At 39.5% G+C, this 17,838-nt stretch overlaps 1 protein-coding gene across 19 annotated transcripts in view; it reads right to left on the bottom strand.

The window, feature by feature from the left end:
* Positions 1–17,838, bottom strand: part of syne1 (spectrin repeat containing nuclear envelope protein 1) — a 371,674-nt gene that overhangs the window by 187,192 nt on the left and 166,644 nt on the right. For all 19 annotated transcript variants that reach the window (XM_062977242.1, XM_062977181.1, XM_062977206.1 and 16 more), the window contains 11 exons: positions 17,400–17,607; positions 14,914–15,026; positions 13,205–13,410; positions 9,389–9,544; positions 8,303–8,594; positions 7,978–8,150; positions 6,739–7,048; positions 5,238–5,402; positions 4,103–4,459; positions 2,680–2,816; positions 2,188–2,365 (listed from right to left, as the gene is read on the bottom strand). In XM_062977242.1, coding sequence (XP_062833312.1) covers positions 2,188–2,365; positions 2,680–2,816; positions 4,103–4,459; positions 5,238–5,402; positions 6,739–7,048; positions 7,978–8,150; positions 8,303–8,594; positions 9,389–9,544; positions 13,205–13,410; positions 14,914–15,026; positions 17,400–17,607 — 2,295 coding nt within the window. The remainder of the gene's footprint in view (positions 1–2,187; positions 2,366–2,679; positions 2,817–4,102; positions 4,460–5,237; positions 5,403–6,738; positions 7,049–7,977; positions 8,151–8,302; positions 8,595–9,388; positions 9,545–13,204; positions 13,411–14,913; positions 15,027–17,399; positions 17,608–17,838) is intronic.

The following is a 17,838-nucleotide window of genomic DNA, read 5'->3' as shown; positions in this document are numbered from 1 at the left end:
GAACCCATACAGTGATGGGACTATAGCAGCAGGCCAAAAACTATCTACAGCCTTAGCTAATGCTAAGAAAGACAGTTGGATAGAGCTGCTTGAGAACCTGGACATGTCCAAGAGTAGCCGAAAAGCCTGGCAATTGCTGAGACGCCTGGATAGTGACCCTCTGGTCAACCCTGGACACGCGAACGTGACACCAGATCAGATAGCTCACCAGCTAATTCAGAATGGGAAAACCAACTGCAGCAGAATAAAGATGAAAATCAACAGGGTGCCAGAACTTGAAACCCACCAGTTGTCTTCTCCTCTAAACCTGAAAGAACTCAGAGAAGCCATCAAGCGATGCAAGACTGGTAAAGCACCTGGCCTAGATGACCTGATGATGGAGCAAATCAAACACTTGGGCCCCAAAGCTGAAAACTGGCTTTTGAAATTCTACAATCAATGCTTGGCACACAAACAGATTCCCAGAGCATGGAGGAAAACTAAGATAATTGCCATCTTAAAACCTGGTGAAGATGCCTCTAATGCCAGGAACTATCGACCAATCTCCCTCTTATGTCATCTATATAAAGTCTATGAGAGGATGCTATTAAATCGACTAGGACCTGTTATCGAACCCAAGCTTATTGAACAACAAGCAGGTTTCAGACCAGGGAAAAACTGTACAGGTCAAATTCTTCATCTGACTGAACATATCGAGGAAGGCTATGAGAAAGGCTGCATTACAGGAACAGTCTTTGTGGACCTTACGGCAGCCTATGACACGGTGCAACATAGAAAAATGCTGCATAAAGTCTACCATATCACCCGGGACTTTGACTTCACAAAAACTGTCCAGACCCTCTTAGAAAACCGCAGCTTCTATGTGGAGTTTCAGGGCCAGAAAAGCAGATGGAGGAGGCAAAAAATGGTTTACCCCAAGGCAGCGTTCTTGCACCGACCTTATTTAATATCTTCACGAACGATCAGCCACAACCTCCACTCACAAAGAGCTTTATATATGCTGATGACCTTGGCCTTACAACACAAGCAAAAGATTTTGAAACAGTTGAAAAGCAACTCACTAATGCCTTGAAAGATCTCTCCAGCTACTACAAAGAGAACCACCTGAAGCCTAATCCTTCCAAGACACAAGTGTGTGCTTTCCACCTACGTAACCGCGAAGCCAACAGGAAACTGAAAGTTACTTGGGAAGGCCAAGAGCTCGAACACTGTTTCCATCCTAAATACCTTGGTGTCACCTTAGACCGAACACTAACATATAGGAAACACTGCATGAACACCAAGCACAAAGTAGCTGCACGCAATAACATCCTGCGGAAACTGACTGGCAGCGCATGGGGAGCAGACCCACAAGTAATAAGAACATCAGCCCTGGCCCTGTCTTTCTCAACTGCAGAGTATGCCTGTCCTGTTTGGCACAAGTCTGCCCATGCAAAGCAGGTGGACATAGCACTGAATGAAACATGCAGAATCATCATGGGATGCCTTAAACCTACACCTGTTGATAAACTCTACAAGTTAGCTGGCATTGCCCCTCCTGACGTGCGACGGGAAGTCACTGCTAACGGTGAGAGAAAAAAGGTCGAACATTGTGAAAGCCACCCACTGCATGGCTATCACCCTCCTCCCACCAGACTCACATCAAGGAAGGGCTTCATGAGAACCACCACTCCTCTTGATGTTCCTCCAGCAGCAGCAAGGGTGTCCCTCTGGGCAGCTAAACCTGGCAATTCTAACTGGATGGCCCCCCAAGAGGGTCTTCCTCCAGGGGCAAACCAAGAATGGGCAACTTGGAAGTCCCTGAACAGACTCAGAAGTGGAGTGGGCAGATCAAAAGACAACTTGGCAAGGTGGCACTACCTGGAGGAATCCTCCACCTTGTGTGACTGTGGAGCTGAACAAACAACTCAGCATATGTATGCTTGCCCACAATGCCCTGCCTCATGTACGGAGGAGGAGTTGTTTAAAGCTACAGACAATGCGGTTGCTGTTGCCTGCTTTTGGTCCAAAACTATTTAGTTGCTTGTGATTTCTTTTTTTTTTTAATTTCCATTATTTGAAATGTATTTGTTGTACAATGCTTTTGACACGAAATAAATAAATAAAGCATCTCGGATGCAGTTGTAACAGAAAAGAAGTGGAATTCAGTACAGCTTTGAGAATGACAGATCAGTTGCATACATTTACCTGTATTTTGTTTATGTTAGCCGTAGCTTCACTGACACTTTGAGGTGCATCAAAACACTTAGCAGTCATGATTTTTGAATTGACTAGCCACTGCTGAAAGTCTCTGAAGACTGTTCTGAATCTCTGTTGTAAGGCCTGCTCTTTACTTTGACAACCTTTTGATGCTTGCAGACAAAGACTTCATGGTTCCATGTTTTTACAAGGAGAATGTAAATCAGGATTGTGTTAGATACAAAGAAAGAGAAGAATTTATTTCAGATAAGCAATATAAAAATAAATAAGCTTTATTATAAGTAATCAAAATAACATTGCTTAAACCTCCATTAGACTTTTAAAAGAACATTTGCATATGTTAGCTGAAAGAAGGAAAATCTGTTCCTTGACACTCTTACAACATTTTTAATTGAAAGAATAAAAAAAGCCATGGTTATGCCAGGCAAAACAAACACACACACACACACAGATTTATTTGTTTTATGAAATGAAGCCTACCTGTTATATTCTTTAATTAACTGTGATACCTTTGCAGAATAGGTACTCAAATCTTTGGAAAATCGGCAAAGGTCATTTAACTGAGTCTTAATGTTATCATTCATATGCTCTGCCTTTGTTAGGTCATCCAGCGTTTCCTAATCAAAACATAATTATATACAAAACATATGATACGTATACCTCTCTGGGAAATTATATGTAGCACTATAACTTCTATACAATGTCTCCTGTTGACCTTTATATAAACCTCATGTCATATGAAAAATCCTTTTAAAATATTAATCAGGAGGCCCTCAAGATGCTGTTGAATTCAACATAATTCCCACTCTGATGTGCTGAGAAAACTATTCTAACATTTGAAGGATTGAGTAATTCTCACCCATGTTTTAAGAATAAGTACAGTAGTATCTCCACATTTGCTATGGTTAGGACAAAAGTATCCCTACAAAAGTGGGGAAACGAAATATAAACAAAAATTTCAAATCCCAGTTTTTTCATGAGAAAAGGCTTATTATGGGATGTTTGGGTCTTCCAGCATGAGTCTATGGTCAACATTTGGTGCTTCACCATAAAATTGCACTGGAGAACCTATAAATGCCTAAAGATATTTTTTCCAGTCTTATATAGGGTAACAGCAGGCAGCAGCTACTCTTTACAGAACATTATTTTTTAAAATCATTGATAAATATCTCTATCCCATTTGCAAGCTTTAGCCACTTCTCAGTAGATTAAGCAGATAGGGCTTAAATTAAACCGCTAGTCTCATCTATATGTGTTAAATTTATTGAATCAATATCAAATAACATTTATGTAAATCCCATTGATTCAATGAGTCTTGCCTAGATGGAACAAAGAGTTGGACTTCTTTCTAAATAAATATGAAATCAATGGGAGAAAAATCACTTAAAATTAAGCTTTATAATATCCGTGAAGCTAATTTAAATTGAAAAAGTAAGCATTTAACTCCTAAAACTTTTCAAGCTAAATTCCACTCAAAATTTCTAACACCACCAATGTAAGATCTGTCAGATTACTGGCACCCTAAACTCCTTATAACAAAGTATCACCAAGACAGGGCAAGTGATTTCTTTTCTCTTTGTTGACAGTTAGAAGTAGAATGCACAGCATCTTGTAAAGCCAAAGGAGCTAAGCTAATGCACTTTACTCAGAGGCCTCAACTTCAGTGCAACAAAGAATGCAACAGGAAATCTTTCCAGATGGTGATGAACATTCTACGGCATTCTGTGTTACTGCTGCTTTAAATACTACCTCCTCCAAACCAGTGTGAAATGTATTCTGAACTTTTCAGTTTAGAAATGACTGTATATGACATTCTATTTTACGAGGGGTAGTTCATAAACCATGATTTAACTTTAAAAAAGAAGCTAAAATAAAAGACCAAAACAAAAACAAGATGGTTTACCTTTTCTCGGTGCCAGAATTCCACAATTTCTTTGTCTGTGTGCTTACTATCCAGAGGGGTCAGGCTTTCTGACCAGGCAGCAAGCAGCATGCTGAAGTGCTGCAGGGCCTCTTCCAGATGAGCTGCCTGCGTGGTAAACTCATGCTCCGACAAGGCCATCTGATTCTGCAGCCCCTGCAAGCTGTTCTGTGCTTGAAAAACACTCTCTTCCCACTGCTTCCAATCAGACTGAAGAGCCTGCATTTCAGTGTCAATGTCGTTGCAGCCCTGAGCAGTTGTGTTCTGTTTCACGGCAGGAGCCAGAGTTTGAATTCTGTTTAGGCGGCTCTCTCCAGTCTGTCTGGAATCTATCAGCTCCTGCAATGGAAGATTACCATGGTAACTGAAATGGCTGTGATCCATTTCAGCTGGATAAGGGCACACTTACTACAAAGAACACACAGCAATTGCTGACTGCTCCATGGTCATAAGCAGTTTCACCAAAAATGCATTCTATATTAAAATGTAAGGGAAAGGTTAAAACAACAAAGTTGGCGGTGTGCAAAGTAACAAAGTTAGAAAAAACCTTAGAGAAAGTCTGACAAACCACAAAAGGAAGAACATTAAACATTAAACTCGTTTCTCCTAGAACACAAAAACAAGTCTGATTTGATTGATGCTGGGCACCAAGGGACAACATGGGTGATACATGCACCAGTAATCTCATAATTATTGCCATTTTGAAGTCTCATTTGCAAGGTCCAAGCACCTTGAAATAATTTAAAGCATTTAATATAATAGAAAAATAGAAGTGGGTTTGAAATTGGACTAGGACTCATTCAGCCATGGAAATCTATTGGGTGACCTTCAGCACTCTCTCATCCTCTAGGAAAGATAAAACCCCTCTGAAAAAGTTTTACCAAGAAGACCTCATGACAGCTTCACCTCAAAGTCATTTGGGTTTTGCTGGCATGACTTATGGGGGGACGCTTTTGACTTCCACAAGAAAATGTGACTTACCCAAGATTACAGTGGGTTTCCATGGCTGAATAAGAACTATGACTTTGGTCTAGAGTCATAGCCTTGTGCTCAAACCACTATACCATTCAGGCTGCCATAATAAGTATAGTAAAGCTAATGCAAAATAATTTCTCACATTAATTTTGGCCAGTTTTTTCTGTATAGCTGTTAAGTCTCCTGATGTATCTGACCAGCGGTGAAGTTCCTCTTTTGCTGAATGAAGCCAATCTGTAAATTCATGTACTGCATCAAGGTATAATAAATGGTCCTTGACAATATCTTCTATTCTTCTCATTTTTTCCTAAAAATTAAAATAAGACTGTATTCAATTCCTGTGTTCAAGGAATAGTCTGTTTAAGAAATAATATCTACCATGTGGAGCTAGTATGGGCTGAATAAGCACCAGAGGGAAAATATGTTTCAAAAACAAGGTGGTAGTAGCAGGGTGATGGTGGGACAAATGGGTTTCTAACTCAGGCAAAGTTGGGTCCTTTCACTAGTAGGTGATATTTAACAGAGATGACATTCCAAGGCATGGTTCTCCATTGTACAGGGCTTCCATGAGTTGTTGCTACACTCTGAATGAAAGAGTCTCATCACTATAATGAAAAGAAACGACTTTAAGTACCATGGCTCAATCCTATGAGATCATGTAGTAGGCCTTTAGCCTCCTTTCCCCAAAGTATCCAAGAAGAAATTCTATATCTATGAACATTTCTTAATGAAATTCATTACATGTATCATCTACTTGAAGCCACTTTATATACAAACAACTATTGAACTTTTTCTTGAAAATTCTACTCCTCCCCCACTGATCAAATATTTATTTTATTATTCAAAGATTGACACAAACTTATATTTTGGTAGCTACTTCTCCATCGTGATTATTTTGACTAGCTGTAATGAATTAACTGCTGGACTTTGTCTTCAGAGATATCGATTAAAATCTTCCATTAATCTTGCATTTTCTGGCAGGCAATATGTAGTGAGTTTTTAAACAGGTTTGGCTAAAAAGCAACTTCTTGTCATGATCTCAATTTTTTTCAAGTATTTGCTGCATTATGCCACTGATTTAAGGTGTGAAGAACAAATGCTTTTAAAACTACTATAGGATGCATAACTTTCGAACAGGAAATTCTGGAGTCAAGTTGTGGCTGTCAGAAAAAGAGGACCCAACCCAAGGTATTTTGGTTGCAACTATGATCAAGACAACTCACAAAGAGGGTTTTTTTATTTCTTGTTGGGTGCTTTTGTTTTAGCTTCTTGGCTAAAACATAAACAAGAATAATCATATAGCACATGCACAATAATTATACACAGGTCCTATTACCTACCGTTCCTTTCTAAAGCAACACATTTAATTTATGTCTCAACTATATGCTTGCTCTCTGATCTATATTTATTACTTGCCGACTTCTGTCCATCTTCCCTTTACCTTGCCTTCCTTTGAATGGGTTATAGATAAATTCTACCTACATCTTGTCTTCTTAATTTTATTTTGGGCCATCACTACACAATTATGGAGGCCTCACTGCATGTAACCAGGTACAATGATTAAATCAGCACAATACTATTAACATGCCATGCCTCCCTTGGTTAAAACATCATAGTGAGTGGATATAATAATAAAAAATTACCTTGGCCACAGTTGTAATGTCACTGAATTGTGTCTTCAGCTCTTCTTGAACATCTTCTCTGAAAGAATCATCCTCTGTTTTCTCATGTAGTTCTCTTGCTTTCCCTACCAGCTGATGCAGATCCTTAGAGTGGTCTTCCATTTCTGAAACTACAGCTTGGAAATAGTCCAGTTGGGAAAACTTTTCTTTCAAGTCATTCTGTGGATCCAAAGGCTTTTCCACTTTACGGTCTACTGACTCCAACCACTGGTCCAACTGACTTTTCCTCTCCAGATAGTCATTCCATTGATTAACCACAGAATCCAATAAACTTACATTGAAGAGACACACAAAAAGATGAAAATGTCACTAGTCTACAAGATGGGATCTACCAAGTAGGTTCCCAGGGCCATTTTTTATATATCACTAGGACTAAATATTTTATATTTTGCAATTTTTTTCCTGAAAATCCACAAATGTTTTCTAGAAAGCATACAAGACATTTTAACCAAATGCTAACTATATCTGAGTTTTTTAAAAAAAACAAAACAAAAAAAACCAAACAACAACTCAGAACACACCTTAATTCTAAACAGGAGCTGGTCACCAAATGACTTCTCAGCTACTTCCTGCTGTAAAAAGGCTTCTCCCAGGCATAAAATGGCTGATAGTAACAAAAAAAAATTCTCAATCTCTCCTAAAATAGGACTTCCAGGCCAAGAAACACTTCAATTTTTTTTCAAAGCAAGCATGGAAGAAGTGCAACTCTTCAAGGTCTAATGATGAGGCTAATGTAACTCCTTAACCTTTGACATTTGCCCATCCTTGTCTTAAGAAAATTAAATTCAGCACTGCTGTGAATTAGAGTGTTATGGAACAATGTTCTTTAATATTTCATAGGTGTATTTTGGGCAATTTTGAGCAAGAAAATAGGTGGTAAGGTTGGTAAGCAGCAGTCTCTGGTTTCCTCTTATCATTATTTAAATAATTTTATTTGTTACCTGCCTCTTCTCATAGTGGTGCATATCTTGGTTAAAACACACAGATAAAATATAATACTATTAAAATACATATATTGAACTACACAGACCAAACATTAATACCAATACTAAAATAAGGTTTAAAAATAAAGTTAAACCCATTTGAGAACTTTGACTTTCCAAAATCACAGAACACTACAGAGCATTATTTTTTCTTTGTTCAATCGCTTTTCAGAATTATGGTCACATTTTTGGCCATGCATTAACTCAAAGAGCTTACCTCTGACAGCTCACCGAAGTGCTGATAATGCTGTTCCAGAGATCTTTTAATGTTTGCAATTGGTTCTCTATCTCTTTCTGACCTTCTTCATTGCTGCCTTTGATGGCTTGGTCACCTTTGCCAATAGCCATGTTTAACTTAACTTCCCCTTCCCCTTTCATTAAAAGGATGTCCTGAAAATAAAAAAATGTTAAATGTTTTCATTCTACAAAAAAGTAGAAATCATTTGTACGTCCAGAAAAGCAACACAAGAAAAGGGGTATATCCAGTTTCTTCCAGATTCCAATATTTCTGGTATAATCAGTGCAATTACTTGTTACTTTACCTGAATTTGCAAGAGGCGTTTCTCTAAAACAGCTTTGTTACCGGTGGTGCCCTCTGCAGATGCCAACTTTTCTTGCACATCCTTCAGCCAGCTCCACATACTCTGCACAGCCTCTTCCAAAGCTTGGTGGTCCTGGAGGGCCATCTGGGAGGTTTTCAGTTTCTCTTTTACTGACTTGATTAGATTCTGATAAGCCGAAAAATGCTGAGATGCAAGGCGGGTTTCAATCCCAGCACTATATCCTTTCTCATTTAAAATTTGAGCCTTTTGAGTCAGTTTATCAAATGATTCTCTGAACAAGAAATGTAAAGAGAAGGGAAGAAGAGCAGCTGAGTTATAAATGTAGCTATATAAATAAAATTCTGAGTATGAAAAAAATACAAACAGCACATAGGAGGTAAATTAATTGTGTTTCAGATGTGAAGGGCAATAATTTACTATAAAATACATGAGCAAAATTTTAGTCATTATAATGAAAACCACTGATGTGTTCCAGTGTCTGAAAATGTGGCTCTGTAAGTGAAACAGGACCTAACTGCATTATATAGTCAGTGTAGATGGGACCATAGCCGATGTCAGTTGAATGCTACAACCGAAAGAATCATTCATTCAAAATTATAAGGAACCTCTACTAACTTGGCCTTAGCGAGATCATCTCTTCCTCCCCCTCCCCCAAATGAGAATGGTAGAATGGGGTGGAAAATGGCCCTGGGGTCTTATGTAATCCATGGGTCACTCTCTGTTCACCCTGCTTAGACCACAGCACGAAACCTTTCTTAGTAATTTCTTCAGACATACTAGAAACATATTGCTGAAGTTGACACATGCCATATGGATAACATGTGTTTCCTAATGAAATAAACAAAGTGCACTAAACAATTTTCAAACTATTTTCAAACAAAAAGGATTATGCAGTACATAACCATTCAAAATCTGGTTTTGTTTTTCAGTCTGAAGAAACAATTTTACAGGGTGCTGGGCTTCGGTTGTTGCAAAAATAAACTATTTAACATCATTGTAGCCAGTAGCATATAACCACTGTAAGGGAAACAGAAGAGAGATAAACTGGTAAAGTACACTGTATACCTTGCAAGCAGAATTTCATGCAGAAATGCTTCCACTTTCTTCACCTCATTCTTCTTTTCAGGGATGTGTTGTTTGCTCTCACCCAAGGCTTCTGTGCTCATCCTTTCCTCCATTTCATGAAGCCACAAACCCCACTTCTTACTCAGATCTTCAAAGCTACAAATAAAAGAAAGGCATTCTTGTAGAACTGTTTTTAGATTAAGACTGACTTCACCATACATTTCCTATCTAGATTTTATTTAAAAAAAATATCTGGATACAATCTTTATGCCTAACAAATGAGACCACTGTACAAAATATTTTTCCATAGTGACGTTGTTCTAAAAATACTCGACAAGCATCAAAATATGTCAAACAAGACCATGGGAAGTACAGAGAGAATGCAACTTTCCAAATTCTGAGCTGGCACAGTCTATATTTATTATCATAGTTAAAGGAGAAGTAGGTGACTGAAGGATTGTTCCCTAACAGACTATTCATGTGCAATTGCTACTGTATGGCAGTCAGAGCTGGTATGTGTTTGATGGCCTCTGTCCACAACTGGGTTCTTGTTCATATTGTTTTACCAGTTTCCTTTCTCTAAAATTATAATTTACATCATCTATTATTCATTGATGGCTTTCTGTCCAAATACTGACCAGGGCTGATACTGTATAGACTCAAAAATCAAAAGGGATCTGGTGCTTTTATGATCATAACTCTATCTTATAGAAGTTTTTAGCACATTTACCCCATTGTAAAGCAGTGAAGGTGGGGTCAATCAATTTGCTGGTGTCTAGGAATGACCAGAAAGCATTTTGCTGTAACTATGGGGTGAGGGGGGCATGATCTGTTTAGCGTATTTAAGTCAGCCACACACGCTCATCTACCACTTTGAGATTCATTGAAGCTGATAGCAACATCACTTGCTACCACAGGTTTTGGGGGAATTCGAAAAGATTGAGGGTCCAACTACCAGGCTCACCTTTTTTTGGTATAGAAATAGATACAACTAATCAGTTCTCTAGGCTGACATGCCGAATTGTGTGATGGACTTTTTATCTTGTGGTAAGGATACAACAACGATTGTCCAAAATTTATAGGACATTTAAATTTTGCATGTTGAGTGGTTACCCCAGGCCCAGCCTTTTTGTGCCGCTTATGTGACATTGTTAGTGGGATTTTAGTATCACACCATTACAATTACATTACAATTTCGAAGGAGATCCGGCTTGACTTAGTCACATGGCAAAATTTAATGCTCAATTTCACTGGGGTTTCTTTTTGGAGAGAGGACCTGAGATTGCAAGGTGATCTTCAAGTCTCCTCCGATGCATCCAGTTTTTGGGGTCTTTTAAAATGACCATTGGTGTGCTCTGTGTTGGCCTGATGCCTGGTACACCTGGGGAATCACCTCCAATCTTATCTTCCTGGAATTCTTTCCATTTTTAGTTGTGATAAAGTTACTGGCAGCTGAACTGTTGAATTCAGCTGTTCATTTCTAATGCAACAATTTGGCTGTAGTTCATGTCATGCACTCTTTGAGATCTCATTCCAAGAGGGTTGTGGTTTTAGTTAGGGAATTCACACTACATTGTTTACACTTTAACATCTTTTTTTACAACCCAGCATACTGCAGGGTTAGACAATGGAGTGGCTGATGCTCTCTCCTGTTTTCAGATGCAGCAGTTTCAGCAATTATCACTGGACACTGTCTTCGATCTAGAACAAATGCGGGCAGGCCTGTGGGATTTTGTTATGCCAAAATAGTCTGGCCATGAGCCTCACTTTGGCTAGTAACACCAAGAAGTCATACAAATGGGCTACTTCCCAATTTAATTATTTTTGGTGCGGCAAAAAGTACGAGCAAGCTTTGACAGTCCCCATGGGTGTCAAGACCCAGGCTACAGAACACCAATAACCATGCGCAGAGGCCAGATTCTATCTAATATCTTTATTAAAGGAATATATAAAGTCAATAAAAACAAGTGAAGAATATAGTTCAGAAGTAGACCTTTCAGGAAAGGTCAAATATAGTCCAGGAAAATAATGTCCAATATGTGATATTAGAGTCCAAAGTTATAATCCATTAACCGAAACACACACTTTGCCAAGCAATAGTGTGGGGAGATGACAAGGTCTTTTAGTCCATTGAAGCTTGACAACAAGGCTGGAAAACAAACTTGATTCTTGGCTAGACAAGACTTGAAACAAGGCAAACAAGAAGCAAGAACTAGGTCCGTGGCGAGGTCCGCGGCAAAACGTGAAACAAGGCAGGCTTGGAACTTGGTCCGGGAAACAAGGAACTGGGGTTACGAAGTCCACACACGATCTCACTCCTCAAGCTGACAAATTGACTCCGCAAGGTTTCCTTTGCGGCAAAACTCCTAAATAGGGTCTCGTTTCCCGCCAGAAGAACACTTTCCCTGGAGAACGAGAAGCGAAACCCAACCCTGTCCAGATGCATGACTCCTTAGAATTTCCCAAGGGAAGCAGACCTAATCAGCTAGTTGTTTGGCTGCGATTCTGAGGCTCCGGCGATTAGCCTCCCTGGCTCCTCTATCTCTATTATAATTGTCCTTTAAGAAAAACGGGGAAGAATTCTGCCCAAGGCTTGTTTGGCTGACTTCTTGAGGGCAAACATCCTCCAGGTGCAGGGGCTCCGATTCTGGCTGAACCAGTGGGAATCCCATGTTTTCCTCCTCGTCTGCCACAATAGTACTAGGAACGGGACTACAAGGCCCATGAGACATCACAATGGGTCAAGTTTTAGATTTCCGTGTTTGTTTGCATGGTAATGGGTTATCTGTGCAATACATTTGAGTTCATGTTTAGGCTCTGGCTTTTTGGATTAAATCAAAAAAAGAGGACATGTACTGGAGCATTCGTCACGGGGGGGGGGAATCATATGTTTTGGTGAGTGCAGGGTTATACAGTGATGCGAATATGCATATGCGAATATTTTTTGGGTGGAATCGGGATAAAAGGGGAACTTTTTATCCTGTGTTTTTCAGCTGCTGCAGCAAATCAATGAGCATTTAGTGCTAACGTCATGTAGCCAGCCCGCTTTTTAACCAGGTAGCTTCCAGGTTCTGTGTAGATGGGCCCTTAGGCACTTTGGGGTTTCACCCAGAAAGGCTGGGGGCTCGAGTCAAAGGTGACTGACTGCCTCAGCCATTCCCGTATCTGATTGCTTCCCCTAATAGTTATTTGCTATCTTCAAGAAACAGCATACGATAGGTAAATAATTAATAAAAGTTGCCCTTAGTTCAATCCACTGCTGTTTTCTGGTCTTTTATTTATCTGGTTTGTCAGCAACAGACAATGTCCACTGTTCAGTGAAGGAGAAAACAATTTTAACAGTGGCAGCACTAGAAAGTTAGTACTAACAAAAATCCTTGGCATCACACATTAAACAGATCTGAAGTAACATGGTAGGGAAAAACCTTTACCTGAAACTTGAAGAAACCTTAGTGGACTAAATGGACCAAGAGCATACACATATTTTTATAATATTCTCTCCACATTTGCAGAGGCTAAGAGCACAGTCTCCCCATGAAAATGGAAAATCATGACTTAAAAATGCAAAGAAATATTTTTTTAACCTGAGAACACTTTTCTAGGCATTACTATTTCATCCTGAACAAGTCTATGGTCATCTTCCAGGAGAAGTCGATCACAGAATCTCACTGGAGGATCTACAAAATGTTAGAAGAAGAATTTTTCCATATGTAGAACAACAGCAGAAGCTGTGCAAATTCCCTATCCATGAATAATCAAATCTGTGAACCTACAAATGTGGAGGGATAACGGCATATAGCACCAACAGTTTATTACCTCTTCAGGTCTGCAACACATTCTTCCAGAGCTTGTTTGTCTTTCAAGCACTGTTTGAGAAGCCCTTCAAAATCCTGATGAGTTTTAGCTATCTGTTCCTGGATTCCAGTCACAGAAGATTTTGGTAAGTAAGTACACAAGTGTTCTCCTTCCTGAGAGACAGCCTCCAATTTGCTCTTTCCTTCATTAACAGAATCTAACACTTTCTGGTGGAAACAGATAGGTAGTTAACATAACTATGGGAGGAAGAGGAAGTATGTGGAAATAGTTGAGAACTTGCTTAATATTAATTTAATGAATTAATTATAATGCAGATATGATCTACACACACAGATTAATCAAGCAATAATCCACAAGATATTAGGCAGATATTGAGGAGGTCTCTGAAAAACACGACTTTATATAGCAAATGAACCGTGAATGCAAGAATGATCCCTCTTTCACTTCAAAGTAATACATAGGATTGCTAGACAGCACTAAAGGGAATTTCAGCAGGTGTTACCTGTCACACACCCAGGTTACAAGCAACACCTGCTGAAATTCTGAAGTTTCAGTTTTTACCCTAGAGACCCAAGTAGTAAACCTCTATCAGTCATATTGTGTCCTTTTCTCAAATTTCAGAGCCTAACTAAACACAAGTAAACACAGTTTAGAAACATAATGGACAAACTGCAAATAAAATACAACAATTCCTATAAAAATCTTGTTTCTCAGCAGTTATTTGGCCTGTATTTACAGTAACTGAAATATTCCAGAGTAAACTGTCCCGGAACTGTCCTGGATGCAACATTGGGAATCTACAACTACTATCATGAACATGCTCCAAATTTCTTTTGGTGTCCAGATTGCCAGCTAGGTTGAAAGCACAACAGCACCAGTGTTCTGTCCTCCTGGGAGCTGTTGACACAGCTGCTCATTCACCGGCCAGTCTCACCAACCAGAAGAAGCTCCAACCAGCTCTCCAGTATATCCTTGCTACCAACACCACTTCTGATATGGTGATCTCCAGAAGTAACATTGCTAGGAATGCAGGGTGTTTGCATGGAGCTACTCCTCACCAACAAAAGAGCATGAGGTGTTTTTGAAGTGTAGATGCTAGATCCAGCTGTCCACAATTCAATTCTTGGAAGCTCCAGATAAAATGATGATTTTCCTTGAGCCAAATTAGCATCTGGAAGTTTTGCTTCTGCTACAAGTTTGTCCATTATGTTTCTAAACTGTGTTAATTCAGTTTTAACATTATAACTTACAGGACTATTAATTTTATTTAGCCCATATAGACATAGCCTCAGTTGCATCTGACTGAATAAAAAATATTTGCCTTTGTCACTTAAGCAGTATGTCATAGAAAACTTTTCATAGAAAACTATCTCCAATAATCTAAGTTTTCTGTATGTTCTAGACGGTAAGCAAGAATCGAATGCCACCTGGCTCAGAGATTTCAAGATGTAGTTTCCACCACTATTCTTTTCCCAAACTGCAATGAGAAATAGGATGACAGCAGTAATGGCTGCTCTTCCTCCTTTGCTTATGAGGGCCCTGACAATAGAAGGTAGGATTCACAGATTCATGAGGGTGGTGTGACCATGTCTGTCTAGCACCCAGAAACCACTCAAGATTTTCTGGGTATTCACTGTACATGCTAGCAGAAAACCAACACATTCACAGTATGTACAATATGGTATTTTAGTCATTTATTCCAGGTATACCTGAAGTTCACAGAGTTTTGCTTCAGTGGCTTTGCCGTCTCCAGAGGTAATACTTAGCCCTTTCACAGCAGTTTTCAGATTAGAATGCCAGTTCTGAAATTCACACATAGATTCTTTAAAAAGAATAAGGAAAAGAGAAATAATAATTAAAAACACTATTAAAAACAGTGGAATGTATTAAAAAGACAGTGGAGGCTTTACAAGAGGACTATGACAGAAGTCAGTATTAGTGTAGGGTAGGCGCACAGCAGCTGCCACTTCCAGTGTGTCCATGGGGATGGTGAGGAGGCAAACAGTCTCCTTGCCAGTTTTGCAAGTGAACACAATCATTTTGCAAGGCTTGCAAAGAGAGTATGAATGTATTTGAAGCCTTTTGCCAGCCTCCCAAGAAAGCATGTTATTTTGCAAGGCCTGCAGAAAGACCCATGAATATCAGACCCATGAACATCAGAAGAGCTGCAAGGCCAACAACAAGCCATGAGAGTAAAGACAAAGATCCACCCAGAGGAAAGGTGTTCTTACCATACATCAAGGGAACCACTGACCGCATAGGCAAACTGATGAAGAAGAACAACCTACAAACCATCTACAGACCCACAAAGAAAATCCAACAAATGCTACGGTCAGCGAAGGACAAGAGGGATCCTCTCACCTCTGTAGGAGTCTAACGTATACCATGCAGCTGTGGACAAGTCTACATAGGGACCACCAAATGCAGCGCCCAAACACAAGTCAAAGAACATGAAAGGCACTGCAGACTAACTCAACCAGAGAAATCAGCAATAGCAGAGCACCTGATGAACCAACCTGGACACAGTATATTATTTGAGAACACAGAAATGCTTGACCACTCCAACAACTATCATGTCAGACTACACAGAGAAGCCATTAAAATTCACAAATATGTGGACAACTTCAACAGAAAGGAGGAAACCATGAAAATGAACAAAATCTGGCTACCAGTATTAAAAAACTCAAAAATCAGAACAGTAAATAAGAAGCAACACTTTAGACATGGGAACTAGGGGCAGTTAACAAAGAATGCTAGTAGCTAGTAGATGTAGCCATTCAATGCAAATTAGGGTGATTAACTGCAACATTTACGCTGGCCTCCAACTGACAAGAGTTCTTCCCTCACCCTGGACTTCCCACAGATATATATAAACCTTCCTTGCTTTGTTTCTCCATATCTCACAACCTCTGAGGATGCCTGCCATAGATGTGGGCGAAACGTCAAGAGAGAATACTTCTAGAACATGGCCCTACAGCCCAGAAAACAAACAACAACCCATGAATATGTTCACATCTCCCTGTCAGTCTCAGAAGTGCATGGGTTCAGATTGCAGGAGCTTGCAGAGGACGTCTGAGTGCACTGGCATTTATCTCAGTCTTCCCACCCTTACAAGCACATGTGTTCATTCTATGAAGCTGCAAACTGTGTGTGAATGCTGTTCTTAAAAATGTTGTAGGACAGCAGCGTCCAAGAGTGCCCCTCATGGTTTTTAACCAAGATTTAACCATTCACTTTAACATTGGAATATTTTGACAACAATAAATAAAAAATAAAGAATCAGGACCCACTGTATTCTGATTCTTTATTTTTCATTTGTTGTTGTCAAATATTCTGATGTTAATTTCAATGAATTTACATATAGGAATTACCATATTATGTATGTGTGTGTACATAACTATAACTGACCTAGGTCTAACTCCAACTCTTTGCCTAGCGGGCATTCCGCTGGAAAAAACTGAGGAACTCTTGGCAACAAAATTTGCCCCATGGTGGTCAAGTAGTTTTAGGAACATCCCATAATGTTTGGGTATTGTTGAGTTCAACCTGGAGTTGGGAAAGGAGTGGAGAACCAATGTGACCATGAAAATCCCATATTTCCGACAAAGCTGGCACTAAACAAAAGCTGAGGGATAGATAAATGTTGACCTGGAAGTCCAGCTAGCCCTAGGGGTTCTTGATGGCAACTGAATGAAATTGAGATATGAGAGAACAGAAAGCAGCCTGCCAAAGAGCCTAGGAAGAGGAAATAAGAGAATGATAAAGAAAGGGAGGGAGGTAAATGGGGGGGGGGGAGATCAAATGAGGAGGAAAGAGGGAAAGAGGAAGGGGGACATCAAGTATCCAGTGAGGATAGAGAGAGCACAAACACAAATATGTACACAGAAAAAGGAAGTGGGTAACATCCTCAGCATTTTGTGTTCTGCCATGCTTCGCAATTTGCTGTGGTGTCTAGATATTTTTTTAGAATTCCAAATGCACTCCAAAAAGCTTGGGGATCCCTGAAAGCCAGCTGTTTACAACCTTCAAAACTGGCTTTTGGCAACAGAAACCTTTATGAAACACTGTGATTTAAATATGTTTGTGTTGTCAATGGAAACCTTTCACCAACCACGGCTGGCATAATCATCTCAAAGTAATTTCATACATTCCTGTGGTCTGAATGGCTCATATATTAACAGTCATGAGGACTCACGTTGGAAGTGTTTTTCCAGGGACTCTTGCATAGAAGCCTGTGTTTTCAAACTTAACTGATTCACGGTCTCATACTTTTTCATCAGTGAGGTGATAGTGCCCCCAATGGTCTCCAGCTCTACAGATGGATATTTGCGGCAGAGACCATTAAGGATTTCCTGAGTAGAATCAAACTGGCTTTGCTGTTGCTGAAGTTCTTTTTGTATCCCCTAAAGAACAAATGTACACATTAAAAGAAGAGATATATTATGGGTGACATGTATTCTTTATTAAAGAGATTTGGCTTCCATACTACTGGCTTGCAACTGAAATCCACCCCACATTGTTACAATCTTAGGTTTCTTTTCTTTTCATTCCACCCAGTCCCCATCCCTTCACACCTTTAAAAGGGGTCACCAATGAAAACATCCCATACAGTCCCACTCTTGTCTAAATATTTG

Source organism: Anolis carolinensis, chromosome 1 (genome assembly GCF_035594765.1).
Source record: "Anolis carolinensis isolate JA03-04 chromosome 1, rAnoCar3.1.pri, whole genome shotgun sequence".
NCBI classification, from domain to species: Eukaryota; Metazoa; Chordata; class Lepidosauria; order Squamata; family Dactyloidae; genus Anolis; species Anolis carolinensis.
This window is presented reverse-complemented; position numbering and strand designations above follow the sequence as displayed.